At 34.4% G+C, this 19374-nt stretch overlaps 1 protein-coding gene across 5 annotated transcripts in view; it reads right to left on the reverse strand.

Moving 5' to 3' along the window:
- Positions 1-1970: 1970 nt before the first annotated feature.
- Positions 1971-19374, reverse strand: part of LOC134228380 (regulating synaptic membrane exocytosis protein 2-like) — a 35530-nt gene continuing 18126 nt past the window's right edge. For 3 of the 5 annotated variants that reach the window (XM_062710046.1, XM_062710033.1, XM_062710058.1), the window contains 18 exons: positions 19043-19239; positions 17512-17617; positions 16112-16219; positions 13467-13590; positions 13147-13238; positions 12879-12985; positions 12147-12277; positions 11821-11986; positions 11604-11711; positions 11006-11132; positions 7817-8069; positions 7402-7511; positions 7002-7187; positions 6764-6881; positions 5750-6115; positions 5417-5637; positions 5097-5236; positions 1971-4779 (listed from right to left, as the gene is read on the reverse strand). In XM_062710046.1, the coding sequence (XP_062566030.1) occupies positions 4549-4779; positions 5097-5236; positions 5417-5637; positions 5750-6115; positions 6764-6881; positions 7002-7187; positions 7402-7511; positions 7817-8069; positions 11006-11132; positions 11604-11711; positions 11821-11986; positions 12147-12277; positions 12879-12985; positions 13147-13238; positions 13467-13590; positions 16112-16219; positions 17512-17617; positions 19043-19239 (2891 nt within the window). In that variant the 3' untranslated portion in view covers positions 1971-4548. The remainder of the gene's footprint in view (positions 4780-5096; positions 5237-5416; positions 5638-5749; positions 6116-6763; positions 6882-7001; positions 7188-7401; positions 7512-7816; positions 8070-11005; positions 11133-11603; positions 11712-11820; positions 11987-12146; positions 12278-12878; positions 12986-13146; positions 13239-13466; positions 13591-16111; positions 16220-17511; positions 17618-19042; positions 19240-19374) is intronic. The other 2 variants (XM_062710039.1, XM_062710051.1) reach the window with 2 other exon arrangements.

Below are 19374 nucleotides of genomic sequence, written 5' to 3' on the forward strand. Positions count from 1 at the left end.
CCTAAGGTGAGCTAAAAACAGCACCTTCTATTACTACCTGCAGAAATTTTAAGAGAATTTTTATGCGCCCTGATTGATAGATCCGGGGCGTATATTGTTTTTGTCCTGTTTGTTTGTTTGTTTGTCTGCAAACTTTAACCTTCTCCATAACTTTTGAACCAAGAAAGATAGAGACTTCATATTTGGTATGCATACTTCACTAATTAAGCTCTTTCAAATGACACCAAGGTCAATGGCTTTGTGACCTTGACTGTGACCTATATACTAAAAAGAGCTTTTCATCTGCAAACTATAACCTTCGCCATAACTTTTGAACCACGAAAGGTAGATATTTCATGTTTGGTATGCGTACTCCACTAATTAAGCTCTTTCAAATGACACCAAGGTCAATGACCTTTTGACCTTGACCTGTATGCTAAAAATAGTTTTTTCATACCTTTGCCATAACTTTCGAACCATAGAAGATAGAGACTGCACATTTAGTATCCATACTTCACTAATTAATCTTTTTCAAATGACACCAAGGTTAACTAGAACTGTCCAATAGGGACAAATACCCCCCGCTGGGTTTTTCAGAGAAGGTGTCAATTCAAAAATACTTTATGGATCTAGAGGTGTTCACTATTTACTACAAAAATTTCAGTGAAATATAATTGCTCATCATGTTTCTTAATGAATGAAACAAATGTGCAACCAAATGACTTTTGACATTTTTTAAAATTTTTTTCATTTTATTTTTTTTTATTACTGCATTAAAAAAATAAATTGCAATTATGTGTTATGTCACTCTGCAAACTGATTGTTAAAAAAAAAAACCATTATACAAAATCAAATTAATCTTGATATATCAATTTGAAATGCATTTTGAAAATAAAGAGCTGGTCATCCAGTAATGAAGTGCTTTGACAGACAATAAATTACCTTGTGCCTTATTCCCTGGAGATAGATAACACACACCCTTGATAAGAGATATGCATTAACAACTTCCAACACCAAACTCATTAATTTATCTTTAACTGGATGCATGTCCAGTCATTATTCCCAAGAGACAAATGAAATTACATTATCTTCTGTGCAATGTAAAAACTGTTTTTAACACTTGATGATGTTTCTTTTTTTAAGTTTTTATGAGTAGTTTTAAGCTGTAGTATTTTTGACCAGATATTCTAGATTCTATATCTCAAACCTTATACACGAGCCCAAAATGAACAAGTCAATTAAAATAAAAAATAAAACCTGTAAAATGCAAAAAAATCAACAAAAAGAGTTGAAAATTCCACGTGCACACCTTCATATGGTGAATAATAAGTGTACAAATTTTCAGATTAATCCTTGCAATAGTTTCTGTCCAGACAAAACCACAAAATAAAAATGAAAAAACACCTGTAAAATTCAAAATAATAATCCAATCAAGATGAAAACATCAGGTCACAACTTCATATGGTGAATAATATGTGTACAAATTTTCAGACAAATCCTTCCAATAGTTTCTGAGTAATGGTCCGGACAAAATCTTGTCTACAGCTAGACAGACAGACGGACATGGTGATTCCAATATACCCCCCCTAAACTTCGTTTGCAGGGGGTATAATGACCTTGTGACCTTGACTATGACCTGTATGCTAAAAATAGTTTTTTTTTTGTACATTTGCCATAACTCTTGAACCATAAGAGATAGAGACTTCATATTTGGTATCCATACTTTACTAATCAAGTTCTTTCAAATGACATCAAGGTCAATGAAGTTGTGACCTTGACTGTGACATATATGCTAAAAGTCTTTTTAAAAATTTTGTTGCAACCAGGCGCATAGTGTTTCACAAACACATCTTGTTTGCTTTTTCTTTTGAAACATGTAATTGAATTTTTAGCTATCCCTGGTCATTGCAATTCTCTTGCATCTTCAGTTCCTTTGTGTCCATTAAGCCCTCTTATTTCCAATAAGAATAAATGCTTTTAAAAATAACAAATTCAAGATTTCATATTGACTTTATTTGATTGTAACAGTGTAAAGTTGATTCCTTTCCTAAATTTCAACAAAATGGTGCTGTCATGATGAAAGATTCAACAAAGTTAAAACAAACTGGTCAGAATATAGGAAAACCGTCAAGTCTACTGCAGAAAAATATTTCCAGCTAAACAAAACTCATTTTACAGACTTTAAGCAAAAAGTTTTTATTCTCATTAAATCCATCCAGTTTCTTTTTTTTTAAAAATAAAAACCATAAAGCACTCTTTGGTGGGAATATTGGGTACTACATGACCGAAATATGATCCCCCATGTGAGTTAGTCATGTGACAATCTAAGTTACAATGTATCTTAAAAATTTGTTAAGAATCAATGCAAACTTCCTCATTGTATAAAACTGACTTAAGTATAGGAATATGAATATTGTTTACATACATACACCTGGTGAATATACATGAAGATAAAACTGGATTTTCAGCTAATAATGCAGTGCAGAACTGTGTAAGTAAATATGTAGGTAAATAAGCTCTGTATTAAGCTACAGTCAAAATAAGTTGTTACAAAATGTAAATAAATATTTTTTGGGATTAAATTCACACCATATAGATTTTGACAAGAAAGAATCAGTTACAATTCTTCAATTTGTCCTGAAATGCCTTTTGAAAAATGTTATGAAGCACTATCTTTCATATATGTCATGGTCAAAACTTTCATAATCTAGAATTGTTTTACCCTGATTATATACTATTAAGTAGAGAAGAATTTGTGCTTCCTTTGAAAAACTGTGGCATTTGAAAAGATTTCAAGTGAAACTCTTTATTTTTAGGAGGTAATAATGTTACAGCAATTCTAATGACAGTCTGGATTTAAAAAGGGGAGGGGGAAATTGTTGCTTATAACATTCAACTATTTCAACCCCAAATGAGTAATTTCTGATATTGGGTTACATATTGTATGGTAATTAAGTCTTTTTCCCAAAAGAAAATTGCTGTTATGGACCTGGAGGAAATTATCAAATGAATACAAGTACACATACACAGCTTACTCTGTCAACTCTCATTTGCCAAGATCTCCATGTTAAATTTACATTAACACTGTCATTTTCCACACACAATCATGCTCCAACTATTCATTAAGAAAGTCTCTATATAACAACAAACTTATTTACACATCTTATAATCGTAACTTCTAAGGGAAAATTAAATACACACCTATTCTAAATATGCAACATACATGTAAATGTATCATAAGAAATATATAGAAATATTATCCATATGTAATGTATATATCTTAATTAAAGAGGAAAAACAAAATGATCACAGATTTTTGTTTCAATAACAAGGAAAAACAGTCATAATATAAAAATTCAACTCAAACTTCAATTGACACCTGATTTTTAACTAGAAACTCAACAAAAACTCATGTGCATAACACATAACTTTTAACTACACAAGTTTACAACAATGACATTTATACCCTATGCATAATCTTCAACAAATGCAACTACTTTTCACATAAAAAATTTCACAAATAAATAAAAATGTTAATAAAAAATGATCCTTGAACTAATGCAGACATTCTATACATCAACTTCTGAAATCAACAGTTTTCATCCTTAAACAACATTTTCAACTGATCAAATCTTGCTGTTTATATACAAAAGGTGGTGCATGCCATGGGAAAAATGGAACAATGCATATGAAATAGTTTACATTTCATTACTGTTAGCCCTAGAGGGTTGTTTTCAGTTTTTTTTAAACATATACTTTTATTTTTTAAAGTACTAACAGTTCTCAATGCCACAGATATTGCGTGCAATCAAAAACCTGTCCGTTTCTTTATTTGGGATTAATTCCTTCGGACCAGAATACTTATTTTCCTCTCATACAAAACATTCCAGAACAGTTCTTATATTAAACGTTAATTTGCATACTCTGCATGACACATGCATAAATTAATCAATCCGATATTCATTAGATATCCAATTCACACTGTGCATGATACATGCAAATAGCAATTGAATGTACTTAGGAATTCTGTGAAATCACTAATTTCCTTAGGGTTTTTATTTCAGTGTTTTTCATGGAGTAAAGACTCCAAGAAATATATGTCCAGCATGTTATCAACAGTATCACATGTATCATCTATCAACCATGAAATGGAATCTCCAAGATCCAGTTTTTATTTCTTTCCACTATGAAAACTTGACCCCTTGGAAATCAGTGATACTATGAAAGTACATGGCCTGAAGTTAAGGGGGGAAATCACACACACAAATGCTTTATCAAATGGAACAGCTCATCATTCGCAAGACTGCATCTTTGCTGACATGATACCATGAATGTCAAAAAATTTTAATATGCATTAAAAGATGATGTAATTGTATGATAATCAATAAATATTTCATTAAAAGACAACAAGATCTTTTTTTTATACTAAATGCAGCAGGCCACTTTATGCATGAGTTATGTGCCCTTTATGCTATTATATAGTCAATAATTATAAATTGCATACTCTACTACAAATTTGGAAAAGGTTAATTATGATAAGACAGTAAACAAGCTAAAATCTAGCTAATGCTACGTTCGCGGGCTGTTGTTATTGTAACCACTATCTAGAGATGTTGTTGAGCCTTTGCGAGAGTGACCAATCGTCGATGACGATGAATGATGACCAGCCAATGAAGAGCTAGTGAATAACTTGTACCAGCCAATAACAATGTTTGAAAGATCTAAGTGATCTAGGAGTATTTGTGCCACACCCATAAACACTTTACGGTCCATTCTTCCATAATCTCCCCATACTGTAACCTAAAAAAGAGAGAAGTTTTGTAATCAGCAAGCTATACATTGAATAACTTTGATTTTTTTAAGAAAATCCAATAAAAAAGATTCTAAATATGATCTATTTTTTATTCTGATATTGTTCTCACTAAGTTTAAACTTTGCTGAAAGAATGAGTAGTAGCATTTTGAGATATTTATGGCCATGCTACTTTTTTGCAACCATGGAACACTGTTCATGACAAAAATAATTTTTACATCTTATAGAAATTTAAAGTGTTCCTGACAACACATTAGGATGTGAATAAATGAATGTAAATTATTAAAGATTGTGCTGCAATTTACTTGTAGTATTTTGCCCCTGTAGTCCTCGGTGAAGGCCAGCTGTTGTTGATACAGAGGATCTAATGTTCGTCTGGCCACCGTGGTCTTCTGTTTTTCCACACAGTGCTTCCCATCAATTAAGTACACCTTCACATAAGGAGCTGCAAAAGACAACAACTCATTTATATTTTCATATAAATGATTTACATTATTAAATATTTTGCTTGAGAATGCCATAATTATTTAGCAGAAATTTCATTATTTTCATGAAGATATCTCAAAATTTAATACAGCAATATATATTAAGGCATTTAATTTCTAGCTGATCATGGGTTACAAACCTGGAAGAATTTTGGCCCCTGCTTTAGGAATAAGGCCCCGGGCCCTGATGACCTCCACCTCCAGGTGGTGCTTCCTGTCGTACAGACTGAGCTGGATCTCCCCCAGACAAGCTGAGCCCAGGACCTGACGCCCCACAAGCTGAGCTGGACCTAGTCCATCAATAAAATCCCCAAACTGTCCCTCAGGGCCCAGTCTCATTCCTGCAGGATTCAGCCACAGACTACAGGGGAAAATACACATTGTATAATATATACTAAGTTCTAATCAATGTCAGTTGAATTGGGCTGAAATTTTGTTTTCTTAAAATTTATGTATATAGAAGTATTACTTACACACTCCCAGAATCACTGCTAATACTCCCAATACTGCCGTCAGTAGAGTCCTTACTTGGCTGCTTCACCAGACCTCGTCCGGACAACACTTCCTCACTTCGCTGGATGGAGCTCTTCTTCTTCCCATCAGACAGCTGTGAAGCGCTGCTACTTCTGCGCTGGAGACCAATCAGTGACCCAATCTTGTGACCCAGACTTGGCCGCCTTCGCCGACCCTCGGTGACACACGACCCGACCTCAGAGTCGGACATACTACCACTACTGCTCTGTTTCTGGAAGCCTTGACTATCACCAGTGGGAGTTCGTACAGAAGGTTGCTGTTGTCTGGGTATGGTAGACTTGGTATTTATTTTTTCTTTAAATTGGCTGAAATAGATAACAAACACATTGAAATGACATGAATAAATGGAGCTTTCCTATTCAGAATATGTTGTGTACACACTACAAACATATCACAAATCCACTTTATCCCTAGACATAGCTGCAGAAATGTAGCTCTCTGCTTGAGAAAATTTGGACAGATAAAGCAGAGAGCTACAGATCCAAGCGTTGTAAAAACCTTCGATTTACGCCGATGATTTTTTGTCGCTCACTATGGGTATTTTTTTGTGTATTTTATACTTTCCCCAGCTATGAAAATAATTTTAAATGGTATTTGATAATTAATTAATCATACTTCAAGGACTGTTTCAGACCCAGAAAAGGTAAACAAAGTATCAAATATAAGAGTTAAATATATGAATTAGTATAGGATACCATTTTAAAAGCCAGAGAAAGCTTTAATTACACAAATAAATACCTAAAGTAGTGACAGAAAATCATCGACGTAAATCGAAGGTTTTTACGACGCTTGGATCTGTAGCTCTCTGCTTTATCTGTCCGAATTTTCTAAAGCAGAGAGCTACAGTTCTGCAGCTACCCTAGACATGGAGTCACTGTATTTTCAGAATTTATATTCAATAGATTTTATTACTGTTGGCTAGACATACTAACTCCTGTCAATAGTCAACTGACCTAAATTTTCTGTGAGGTTTCTCAGACTGGGTGGAGCGAACACTTATGGTGCTGACTTTGGAGATTTCGGAGATGTCGCTATCGCCATCACTTGGAATATCATATTCATTGCCCAAATCTGAAACCATTCAAATGAAACTGCTAGACTCAAGATAATAAGAGTTTTTCCAATTTATCATCTAAATAACTCAATGCCACAGTTGATGAAAATGTCCTGAGTCTACGATTCCTCCCCTACCTTTTCTGCGCCCCCGTGAGAGGTCTCTGTCGTACTGGGGATACCCCCGTTCCCGGGATATAGATCTGTCGTAAGCTCTGCTGTGACGTCCCCTCATTGCTTCACTGTCAGAGAGATTTGGGGTCACACTGCCTGGTCGCATACGACTCTTGATCTGACGAGCTCTCTCTTCTAAATCTCTCACAACTGATAAATGTATAAAAAGTGTGTCATCAAATATATTTCTTTATGTAGATGGTACTTTGAACTTTTACTGGACAAACTTAAAGCAAAGTAGGACTTATATTAATCCATAGTAATTGTGATTTCATTTTTAAAGCCAATTCTATAAATATGTGATATTTGGTATAATATAAATAATACCCTGAAGTCACTGAATCATACTGTAAGGCTGACTAACCTCTATCTCTGCTTTCTCTCTGAGCGTCTGTAGGAATTGCAGGCAACTGTCTCTTCTTGGGTGAGGGAGTGTTGGAGGGCGAATTTGCCATCAGTCGGGAGGGGGATGAGCTACAGTGAAATTAGTTAATATAAGAAAGATTTAACGTATAAAAGGTATATAGAGAGACTGCTATGCAGTACCTGAGTACTGTACATCCAGATGAGTTGATACTGTGAATCTATTTGTACCATACATTATACAAGTTAGCAAGAAGTAGTTATGCAATTTTTGAAAGAAAGAATTAAATCAATATCTAATTTCAGCAATCTCAACGCTTTCACTGATGCCAAAATTGAATCTTTATTTGATGATTGTTTCAGTTAAACAATCTATTTATCATGATGTCTTTCTTTGTATGTATATATATTTGTACCTTAGATCCGGTGGGGAGAGTGAGCGGGTTACTGTTTCAGGCACACGATGGTAGGAGGAGGAAGGTGTCCTTGACCTATTTCTGGTGTGAATGTCAGGCGGTTTGGGGGAGGTTGACCTATTTCTGGGGTGAATATCAGGCGGTTTGGGGGATGTTGACCTCTGATGCGGGCTCTGTTCCCCGGGGACAGACAACTTCTCTACAGCAGTCTTTGAGTGTCGGTGAGAACGTTCATGTTCCTCTCGACTGGATACTGAAATAATCAAACAATACTTATCATATATAGAACAAATTCTATAACACAAAGAGCATCAATAGAGGCTGTGCATCACATTTTTTAAATTTCATATTTATGTTTAAATAAATAATTCAGTTTATCAACAAAGGAGCCTTGATTAATCTAGATGATAATAATTCAGACGCTTCACCTTTAGGACTAAATTAGAGTGTAATAATTCATATTCATATACCAAGTTATGTTTCTGTTTAGGAACACAAGTGTCTGGATTAATGCGGTTCCACTGTACGTTTCATATTAACTGGCATGCAAAGCAGTTTTACTTACATAAAAAAAACATAGGTAATCAGAGATTACAGAGCTCACCTCAACAAATGTTGTTTTTAAGTAAGGCAAAGTCACACAATTAACCAACAAAAAGTGTACATCCCAAAATGAAAATATTTATGCAATTTTGATCTGATACTTTGGAATAGACCTATATAAAAACTTCAAACTAGTTCTTTTTCATGAAATTGTAATTAAAATCAGCATCTGAATCAAATTTGAGAGTTTCATCCCTTGATGCATCATTTGTGCAAGTTTGGTTTATACAATGTTATATAAGCCATATAGTTTTTTTTGGTAATAGACCTGCACCCATAACTTTTACCTGGTCCATTATCTGAAAAATGTATGTCACATCCCACATCCGAAGCAAGTCCATTAATGTGTATCCTAAACTGTATTGTCCATGCAAGTTTGCTCATTATAGGGCTCATAGTTACTTGGAAATGAAACCTGCATCAAAAACTAACCTTTTCACTCATCCAAAAAATGTAGGTCAGATTCAGCATCTGAAGCAAGCCTGGTAGTATGCATCCCAAGATGTTTCATCCATGCAAGTTAAGTCATTATAGGGCTCATATTATCTTAGAAATGAAACCTGCACCTAAAACTTTAACCTGTTCACTCATCTGGAAAATGTAGGTCAGATCCAGCATCCGAAACAAGCCTGGTATTGTGCATCCTAAGATGTACCATCCACGCAAGTTTGGTCAACATAGGGCTCATAGTTACTTGGAAATGAGACCTGCTCCAAAAACATTTACCTGTTCACTCAACCAGAAAATGTAGGTCAGATTCAGCATCTGAAGCAAGCCTGGTATTATACATCCCAAGATGTTTCATCCATGCAAGTTAAGTCATTATAGGGCTCATAGTATCTTAGAAATGAAACCTGCACCTAAGACTTTAACCTATTCACTCATCTGGAAAATGTAGGTCAGATCCAGCATCCGAAACAAGCCTGGTATTGTGCATCCTAAGATGTACCATCCGTGCAAGTTTGGTCAATATAGGGCTCATTGTTACTTGGAAATGAGACCTGCTCCAAAAACATTTACCTGTTCACTCAACCAGAAAATGTAGGTCAGATTCAGCATCCGAAGCAAGTCCTGTAGTATGCATCCTTAGATGTATCATCCATGCAAGTTTAGTCATTATAGTGCTCATAGTACCATTGAAATGAAACGAAATGAGACCTGCACCAAAAACTTTAACCTGTTCACTCAACGGGAAAGTGTAGGTCAGATTCAGCATCTGAAGCAAGTCTGGTAGTGTACAACCTTAGATGTATCATCCATCCAAGTTTGGTCAACATATGGCTTATAGTTACTTGGAAATAAGACCTGCAACAAAAACATTAACCTGTTCACTCAACCGGAAAATGTAGGTCAGATTCAGCATCCAAAGCAAGCCCAGTAGTGTACATTCTTAGATGTATCACCCATGCAAGTTTGGTCAACATAGGGTTTATAGTTCCTTGGAAATGAGACCTACACCAAAAACTGCACCAAAAATGTTAACCTGCTCCAAAAACATTAACCGGGTCATTCCTTTGCTGAAATTGCAGCATCTGAATCTTTGACTGGTACAATGAAACACACTAGAAGCATCTTCCATGCATGTCTAATCAATATAGGACATAGAAGTACTTAAAAAGAAAACTGCTCCAAAAAACTTAACCTGGGACACCGACACCGACGCCGACACCGAGGGTATTACATAAGCTCCCCTAACTTCGTTGAGGTGAGCTAAAAATCTGTCCAGTAATTTCCTTTTTACTTATTATAAGAATCAATAGTTCTACAGTAATTATCATGTGAAGGGAAAGCCAAGGAGAAAAGTTTTTCAGTGTGGTCAAACACTAGATAAAGGAAAGTTTTGCATTGAGTTTACCATAATCAATTTTAAGCTAGATAAAAAAGTTTAACCATCACCATGTGTATAACTATAGTACTAAGTAATCATGGAAAGATAAGTTTTGTATGGAGCAGCTCTCCTCAAGTTTCTACAGAGGCTAAAATACATAATTCTTAGACAAGGAAGAGAGATTCTATCCATCACCATTTGCTTAGTTAGGCTGCATTCTTAGAGTTTATCTAACAATACCTATAGCTTCTCTTAACCTGGTGACAGGGTCCTCCTTAGCTATGGGAGGTTCCCGAGCTAGGGGGGAGATAGCTGGGTGGAATCGGCTCTTAAGAATGGGTATGGGCCTTGTGCGTATGTGTGAGTATCTGTAATCAGTGGGGTCTGAGTATTCATCACTTCCTGCTGAACTACCGTATGAACTGCAGGAACTAGTCTTATCCCGGCGCCAAACTTCTGCTGTTACACAATATAATCTGTTGTCTTACTCACAGTCCAGAGATTGAAAAAAGTACTTACAGATACAAAATGTGTCTCTATGCTCCTCATTGAGTGAACAGACATTAGTTAATAAGTGAAGAAACAAATTCAGAATCAATATCTGTGATATTTGGTGTATCTACCTTATTATATTGTGTATCGTGGATCAAACCCACCAAAAAATTTTATCAAAACTCCACCTATGTGCATGGTCAAGTAATTTTCTGTCTTGTTATTATTAATACAATGTGTAATTTAAGAAGAATGTGTGAGTTTACCTGGGATATTTCCCATGAACCTTTCGTCCATATCAAACTCGGACATGTCACTGTCGCTGTGACCTCGGGAGCTAACAGGGGGGGATAGGTGATCTTTCCTTCCATAATATGCCTCCTGATGAGTTTTCTGGAAAACCAAAATTATTAACGATTAAAAACCTCTTAAAAGGTGTTTTACATACATTTATATATATATTATCTGACATAAGATTATCTTCAATAGTTAGTTTTATGTATGTTGAAATACCGTATGAGTAGAATTTTTAGCGAGGATTTAATTTTGGCATTATTAGCGAGGGTGCTGATATTGCTAAAAATTAATTGCGTTTTATTTGTAATAGCTTCTTAAATGTGCATTTTAAAATTGCTAAAATAACATCTCGCTAAAAATAAATTACCAGTTTTTAAGGACAAATCGCTAAATTTGCATCTCGCTAAAATTTCCACTTATACGGTATTCATGAATGCAAAATTGCTACCAAAAACATAAATGCACAAATTTACATATCAAACTTGAGTATTCAGACAAATAAAGAGGGTTTTATGCCCAGAGAGATTACTCAGGTGAGCTAAAATACATGGAAGGATTAAAACTTACAGTTCTGGGTGAGGACTCAGGAAGGGGTAAACTGCTCTCATCGTGTTGTGACAGGGCGTACCAGAAGGGGTCATCCTCTAAGTTAGCACTGTGCAAGTCAAGCAGGACCTGTTAACAGATATCTTTATTTATTGTTTGGCTATTTTGACAAAACAAAATTTCTAGCTGTAATAAAATATTAACCTGTACAGTAAACTTTGTAAAAAATAATATTTACCTCTCCCAGAAATTCACTAGGTCCCATGCGATCGTAGTCCCATACAGTAATCTCCAGCAGTGAGTTACGGAGGTCCGCTATCGTGACTCCGTCGTACATAAAGGTCTGGTTCCAGGTAGGCTCGTTGCTATTCATCACTGTTTTTGTTCGCCTCCTACTTTTTTCACTAAAATTAGACGTATATTTTCTACATACATATTTGTATTCATCACACAACTTTAAACAGCACATCTCAGAAAAAATTATAGAAAGCTCTTGTTCATTTATAAAAATTTTCAATACAAGTTTCAAAATTGTTTTTCTTATTAAAGATAAGGAAAACAAACCTCCTATCTGGAAGTAGATAGACTTTGCAGTAAGGGTGTCTGAACTGGCCTTTAGTTGTGGGAGGCAAGTTTGTAGCACTGATGATGGTCAGAATCAACTCCTGTTCCTTCACATTGTACCACAACTTCAACTGAAAGCAGACCAATCTCTTTATAGTAAAACTTGGATCCCTCCCCCTCCTCCCAGAAATACATAAGAGCATGCAATGTAAATCTTTTTTATTTTAAAGAACTTTTTTCGTGGTAATTTAACATGACTGTCTTCTCTTGAGAAATTTGTTCTCTCATATACTGTTATTATAGTTTTTAAATAAAAGACTAAGTTTAATGCCAAAAATAGCCATCAATCATAAAAATTTCACCTTATCTATGAAGAAATCAAAAAGTAACATAAGGTGTAACCAGATTTGGTGATCCACTGCATTTAGAAAATATGCATTTTTCTTTTTAAACCTTCTCAGATGGAACCATACTAAATCACAACAACAGGTATTAAAATAAATTTTATGTTTCTATAATTTGGTCAAATCCATATTGATGAAGAATTAGGAGTGCTGCTAATTGCCCATTTTACCATTCAGACATCTTCTTTGTTTTTGATACAACAGAGACAAAATTGATTTTCTTCGGTTTTACTATGCATGTCTTCAATCTGATCTGATTTTCCCTAATTAACTGTCTCGTCAAACTAAAATTGGAAAGTCTGGAAATTAGAGCGGCTGTAACAGTTACCTGGATTTTGCCCATGGATTTGGAAGTCTGCATCCTTGACCTAGAACTGGAGGGTAAAGGGGTTGTTTCTGAGAGATTTGGTCTTCTGCCATGGCCATTGGTATAATCTGAATTTAAAAAAATTCATTGCAATTAAATTCGTACATTCTCAGCTTTGATCTCTTGTTTCCCTAGTTGGACAATTTATTTTGTCCTTAAGTTACTTTTTCATAGCAAACCATATATACTGCATAAATTCCATTAATAAATGTAATGTATATATACTGACCTTTGACCCTCTTACCTCTTTGGTCATGGTCCAGTGGACTTCGTCGAGTATTATGGTCACTTTGTTGTAATCCTGGTGGAACTTCACCAGAACTGCAAGTAAATAAAAATATGAGAACCAAAATATCTGGCTTAAAAAATGCAACAAGAACACATCAATCAAACTTCAGAATACTCCAACATGTCCAATTTGAGAATACTTTCATATTTTATTTAAAATCTAGAATAGTTTTCAAAAAATATCCAAATAATTCTTAAACTTGCAGAAATTTCCATTAACTTTGAAAATAACAATGAAAATGTTGCAATTTGTTTCCTTACATGGCATTACGATGGACAATTAGCTCCACCTGTGGTTCCTGCTTGGACTCCATGATGATGTCTCGAACCTCCTCAAACGTGGCTCTCTGTAGACATCTCCCATTGAACTCCAGCACCTCATCACCTACAATAAACACACTCATAGAGCACCTCATCACCTACAATAAACACACTCATAGAGCACCTCATCACCTACAATATATAGACTCATAGAGCACCTCATCACCTACAATAAACACACTCATAGAGCACCTCATCACCTACAATATACAGACTCATAGAGCACCTCATCACCTCCAATAAACACACTCATAGAGCACCTCATCACCTACAATAAACACACTCATAGAGCACCTCATCACCTTTAATAAACACAGACTCATAGATCACCTCATCACCTACAATAAACACAGACTCATCGATCACCTCATCACCTACAATAAACACAGACTCATAGATCACCTCATCACCTACAATATACAGACTCATAGAGCACCTCATCACCTACAATAAACACAGACTCATAGATCACCTCATCACCTACAATAAACATAGATTACTTCAGTACTAGTAGTTGAGGTTAATATACAAAATTTTTCATCCTACAAAAACCTTTCCCAACTGTGGCACAAGTCTTCAATAGTGTTGTCAAATCGGTTGAAAATCAGAATCGATTAATCGGTAGCATCGGTTGACCTTAACCAACTGATCATCGGCCAATAATCGAATCGGTAACTCTTTGCATAAAATAGGCATTAGATTTTATAAAGATTAGAATTTTATTGTTAAATAATGTAAGTAAAGGTGCATTGTACAGATCGAAATTCTAAAAACAGTATATATGCAGTTTGATTAACAATTTCAGTAATACAAACTTTTGCATGATTATGAAATACTTGGCCTGGGAAACATAAGCATTGACAGATCAGGTTTTAATTTCCATGATCATCTAAAATGTATATGGAATTAATTTTTAAAGCTATTATAAGACATTTGATATTGCGAATTCCTTGTAATTCCCTATGAAATGACAGGTGAATTCCCCCAAATACTGAAAACTAATTTATTTCATTTACACAAGTAGTTTAGTTTCTTCAGTTTAGAAATACAAATATCATTATCTTTTGATTTATTTTAAACAGATTTTAAGTACATGTATTTTAAAATAGTAAAGGACAACTCTTGAAAGATATATATTTTGATAACAAGAGCCTGTTCTTGAAATAAAAGTGAGAAAACTGTAAAAAAAAAAAAAAGATATGTGCTGAAATATACCGATTAATAGATTGTTAAAATCTCCAATCGATTGTCTAAAATCGACAGTCTTTCCGACCGATCATCGATTATAAATCAATCATTGTGACAACACTAGTCTTCAATAAGCAACACAAAATGCCTTTTGCAGCATCTTATGCATTGGCCATGTTGACCAAACAAGACTGGTCAAGGTAGGACTTGGAGATCTGTGGGAATTGACCTGCTTCAATTTTGTTTACCTCGTCTTGCACTGATTCAGAAGGTATACAGATATAAGTTCAACATCCCAAGCATGTCAGAGAGTGGTCCATGTAGAGCTTGGAAAATGAACTTGCTTAAAAAAATACTAACTTGGGATCCAAGAACAGAGGGTATTTATACAGCATACATGTATAAGTATTCCCCAACCTTATAGAGGTTTGTTGAAACCCAGAATTATTTTCACATAATATTTAATGCTTCCAATTGATTGACTTGAAATAAGATCACTGAATGACCTAGATGTTGTACTCTCTAAACAACATTGGGAGAAAAATCAATCCCTCGGAAGAGACATGACAAGAAGAAACCCAATCTGTTCATTGTGACTGTTTCAAAAAACAATAGCTGGACAAACTGGTTTGAACCGAAAATAGGTCCATTTTTCATCATGCACCAAATGACTCGAAATTTTCTCTATTTCAATTCTTAAAACAGTTTGTCTATTGTGTGTAATTTTGTGTAGATGCTTCATGCAAATGCATGAAAATAATTACAGGTTACAAGCTAATTCTCAGGGGTTCTGTAAAGAGTTCCGAGCTAGGCATTCTGAAAAATGAACTTTCCTCTCTTGGCATAGATTCAGAAACTGTGTTAACATCAACATATAAGCACCCTCTTATGACAAAACATGAATGAATTATGTATGAATAGCAGAGAGCATCCCATATCTTATAGTCCTGAACAACTAAAATTAGCAGTTTTTAATAAAGGATCATAACCATCTGGGGGTAATAAAATTAACAGATCATATCAGGATGGAAATTATGTATCTTAAATTCCATATTTATATACCTTCCATTACTCCTATCAAAGGATAATAATATTTACAGCTTGTATGAAGGTATGCAAAAGGATTACTACTTACAGTTATATAATGTGTTTATAAAATAAGAAAATTTGGTTGTCCAATTCATTTTTTACTTTGGCCTATCCTGTTAAGCCTGACAAATATTATGGCTTAGCACTCATGGGTTGGAATGAACTGCCTAAGTCTCTTTCTTGTAAAAAAAAAGTTACAACTAAAATGGCTTTGATGCAATGCTTAATTTTCTTTTCCCCTACTTCATCCTTATTATTATTAAAATCAAGATATTCATGATAATGAGAGAAGTAAGGTTAAACTATACCTGGTCTGAGATGGCCTACAGTATCTGCTATACTGCCCTTTTTGACTTTCGTAATGTATGCACCGTGTTGGCCTAAAGGGGTCTCTCTTCCTCCAACAATACTTAACCCTAGAGAGAAGGAAAGACCTGTATTATTTAGTAGTTATTAACATAACTTACCATATATCAATGAAAGCACAACGGTTCCCTGATCAAATGATCATGGTTGTGTCTTATAACACAATTTCTCAGAATTTGATGACTAACATTTGAACATCTGCTCATTAGTATCTTTTGATATCATCTGTATGATCTTTAAAATTCAACAGTACTGTGGCTTTTATCATAAGATATTTATGCTCCTTTTATATGTTTTTGCTTTAGTCAAGGTAATATCTTGCTTTTACATCTTTTTACGTATTTGAGATCTCATATCTTAACGTATGTGCAAATATTATAATGGTCTTTTTCTGAACTGGAAATATACAATTATTGTTGTTTTTAGGTCAATACGATGATTTAACCATCTGAATAGAACAATATTCACCAAGTCCGAAGGCTGAGGATTAAGGTTAGGTTTTTGGGGATGGGTGGGTCATGGGTCCCCTCCCTTCCCCTCAAACACCTCCACCCCAAATCATAATTCCCCTTTTTAGTGTTCACATAAATGGAAGTTATTGGTAGCAAATGAAATAACTTTCAAAAATGTATCAATTGGAAATTTCCTGATTTATTTTTACACAAATGTAGAGAAAGTAAATCCTTATATTTACATGGAAGGTCACGTGCAGATAAACATAACAGTATTTTTTCTACATTGTTGAATCTCAACCAATCAGAGAGATAGGACAGGTAGGAACTATTGAATCATATAACAATCATTTTAAGAACACATTGGCTTTCACAAAAAATATTAAACCCCCTTCTCTGTATACATTGTCAGTATGTCTGTCTATGTCAACATTTGTCAGTTTTGTCACAGATTTCTGGTATGTCAATTTATTTTGTAGATTTGAACTTTATATTAAGCATTTGTGTAATTCTAATATCTGCATGCTGTTGTTTAAGGTTATACCGTATAGTGGGTTATTTTAGCAGAATGCTAATTTTGGCTTATTTTGGCGTTTTGATGGTAGCCTGCTAAAATTTGAATCGCTAAAATAGTCAGTTCTCTTCTTAGTATTCATTTGCAAAGAGCTGAATCACTGTGTCCGCTAAAATAAATTACGACAAAATTATTGGCATACCTTTGAGAAGGCAAAGCACCAAATTTTACACCTGCCAAGAAAACCCACTATACTGTACCTTGAAATTCAGTTTCCTTTAAATATCCCACTTTTTCCCCTCTTAGAGCCATATACTGTGACTAAAGAATTTAACGACTTTAACAGAAATCCAGTTTATATGTGTTTACAACCTACCTAAAATAGCACAATCATCCTGTCTTGCTCCATCAATGGTTTTTTTAAGAATCATGTGACCTACGTAGGTAGAGCCATCTGATGATAATTTCCAAGTGACAGGATGCTACAATTCCAGCATTAAATCAGTCACAGCAATCAAATCGTTAAATCAGACACACAAAATAAATCAACATTCTATGATCTTTGAATTTTTACAAAAGTTTTGCAGTGTTCACTTTATGACTCAAATGATTTCATTGGAGTCAGCAGACAATTTAAAATTTTCTTTTCCTTTGACATTTTATACCTTGTATGCAGCAAATGAAACTGTAGCATATTTAGAGATTTCAAATTTTCAAATAAATTTACTTTAAATGTCAAAGCTTCTGCTCTTATTATAAAATTAAATTTCATCATCTCATTTAATAAAACATTATCTATACAGACAATATATGTGTGGTAAATCCCAAAGCATGTCCTACTTAAGTCAAAAAAAATAAATGCATGGTACTTTGAAAATGAGCACATAAACAGACTACATATCTACCACAATACAGAAACTACAGCAGAAATGATCAACACATGCACCAATCAATACAAAAAAAGAATGTATGAAACACACAAAAGTAGGAATACCATTGATGGAAGGAAAATTGTCGAGATACTAGAATAGGTTAACATGAAAATGTCACTGAAAGCCAGACAACACCAGGGTCCTCTGAAAGCAGTTTGGAGCTTCATGTACAAAAAAAGTCATATAATACTGAATTTCAATTGTATTTACATTTTTTTAAAATCTACTTTCCCATTGTCTATGTATTAACTACGTTTCATTTTATAAAGAGAATCCTATGGGACACCTCAAAAGATGAGGAGCAAAATATCGGAGCTCTGTATGATCAAGTGGCATGAAGTTACCCCCCTTTGACAGTGGCTACATATATCTAATCATCATTTTTTTCTGTGTAATATTAACTAAATTGCGTAATTCTAAAGATCAGGGAAAAATCTACTGTGCACTTGCTGTAAATAGTGCATAAAGAAAAGAGTTAATGATGAAAATTTGAAAAAATTGTGACAAATGCTATTTAGAAAAATTAATGTCTAACATGAACATTGGACAGACACCACAATTTCAAAACAGGGAACTGTTAAACATAACTTCTTGTCTTCCAAAATATTGGGCTTTTTAGAATTTTTAAAATATTTTCTAAATAAATTAAATTTATTAAAATGGTTTATTATGAAAGGAAGATTTATTTTTTAAAAAGCTTAACATGAAACTCAAATGAGTAGCTTGTCGTAGTAAATTCGATTGAAATTTTCTCAGGACTTCTTTTTATGGAGTTACTTGCACTGTTTACAATTATGCAGAATTATGGAGTTTAGAACTTTTGAGTCACTTGTCAATGTATTAATTTCCAAGTTCATGTGACAACAAGTTATGTTTTATTAAAATCTTGAAATTGCATGCCTAAATACAATGCATGTAAAAGAGGCTTTCCAGTAGAGGAGGAAGCATTTTGGCGTTAGGAACATTTGGTGGTACCTTGGAACTGTCTTCGTTTAATGTTTGGCTACTACTGGAGTGCCCTGTATCTATTCCAGAGTCTTTCAAAACATGTGTCTCGGTCTCATACGCAGCGTTCTTGCAGCAAACATTGCCATGGCAACATTTTTGACAGCCATTATAGGTGTCGGGCCTACCAGCCGAAATAGTTTGCCTTAAACTGCTTTCATTTCCCCCTGGAAACATAAAAATGGCAAGCTCTAAAAAATGGAGAAACAAAGGGCGAGAGAAAACACAAAAAAAAATACAAAAAAAGAATCCACTACTGCCCAGTAAAATAAAAAAAAAACATGTATAAAACAATAAAGCAA

Source organism: Saccostrea cucullata, unplaced genomic scaffold (genome assembly GCF_032062105.1).
Source record: "Saccostrea cucullata isolate Sc308-1 unplaced genomic scaffold, CSIRO_AGI_Scuc_v1 ctg146, whole genome shotgun sequence".
Lineage (NCBI taxonomy): Eukaryota > Metazoa > Mollusca > Bivalvia > Ostreida > Ostreidae > Saccostrea > Saccostrea cuccullata.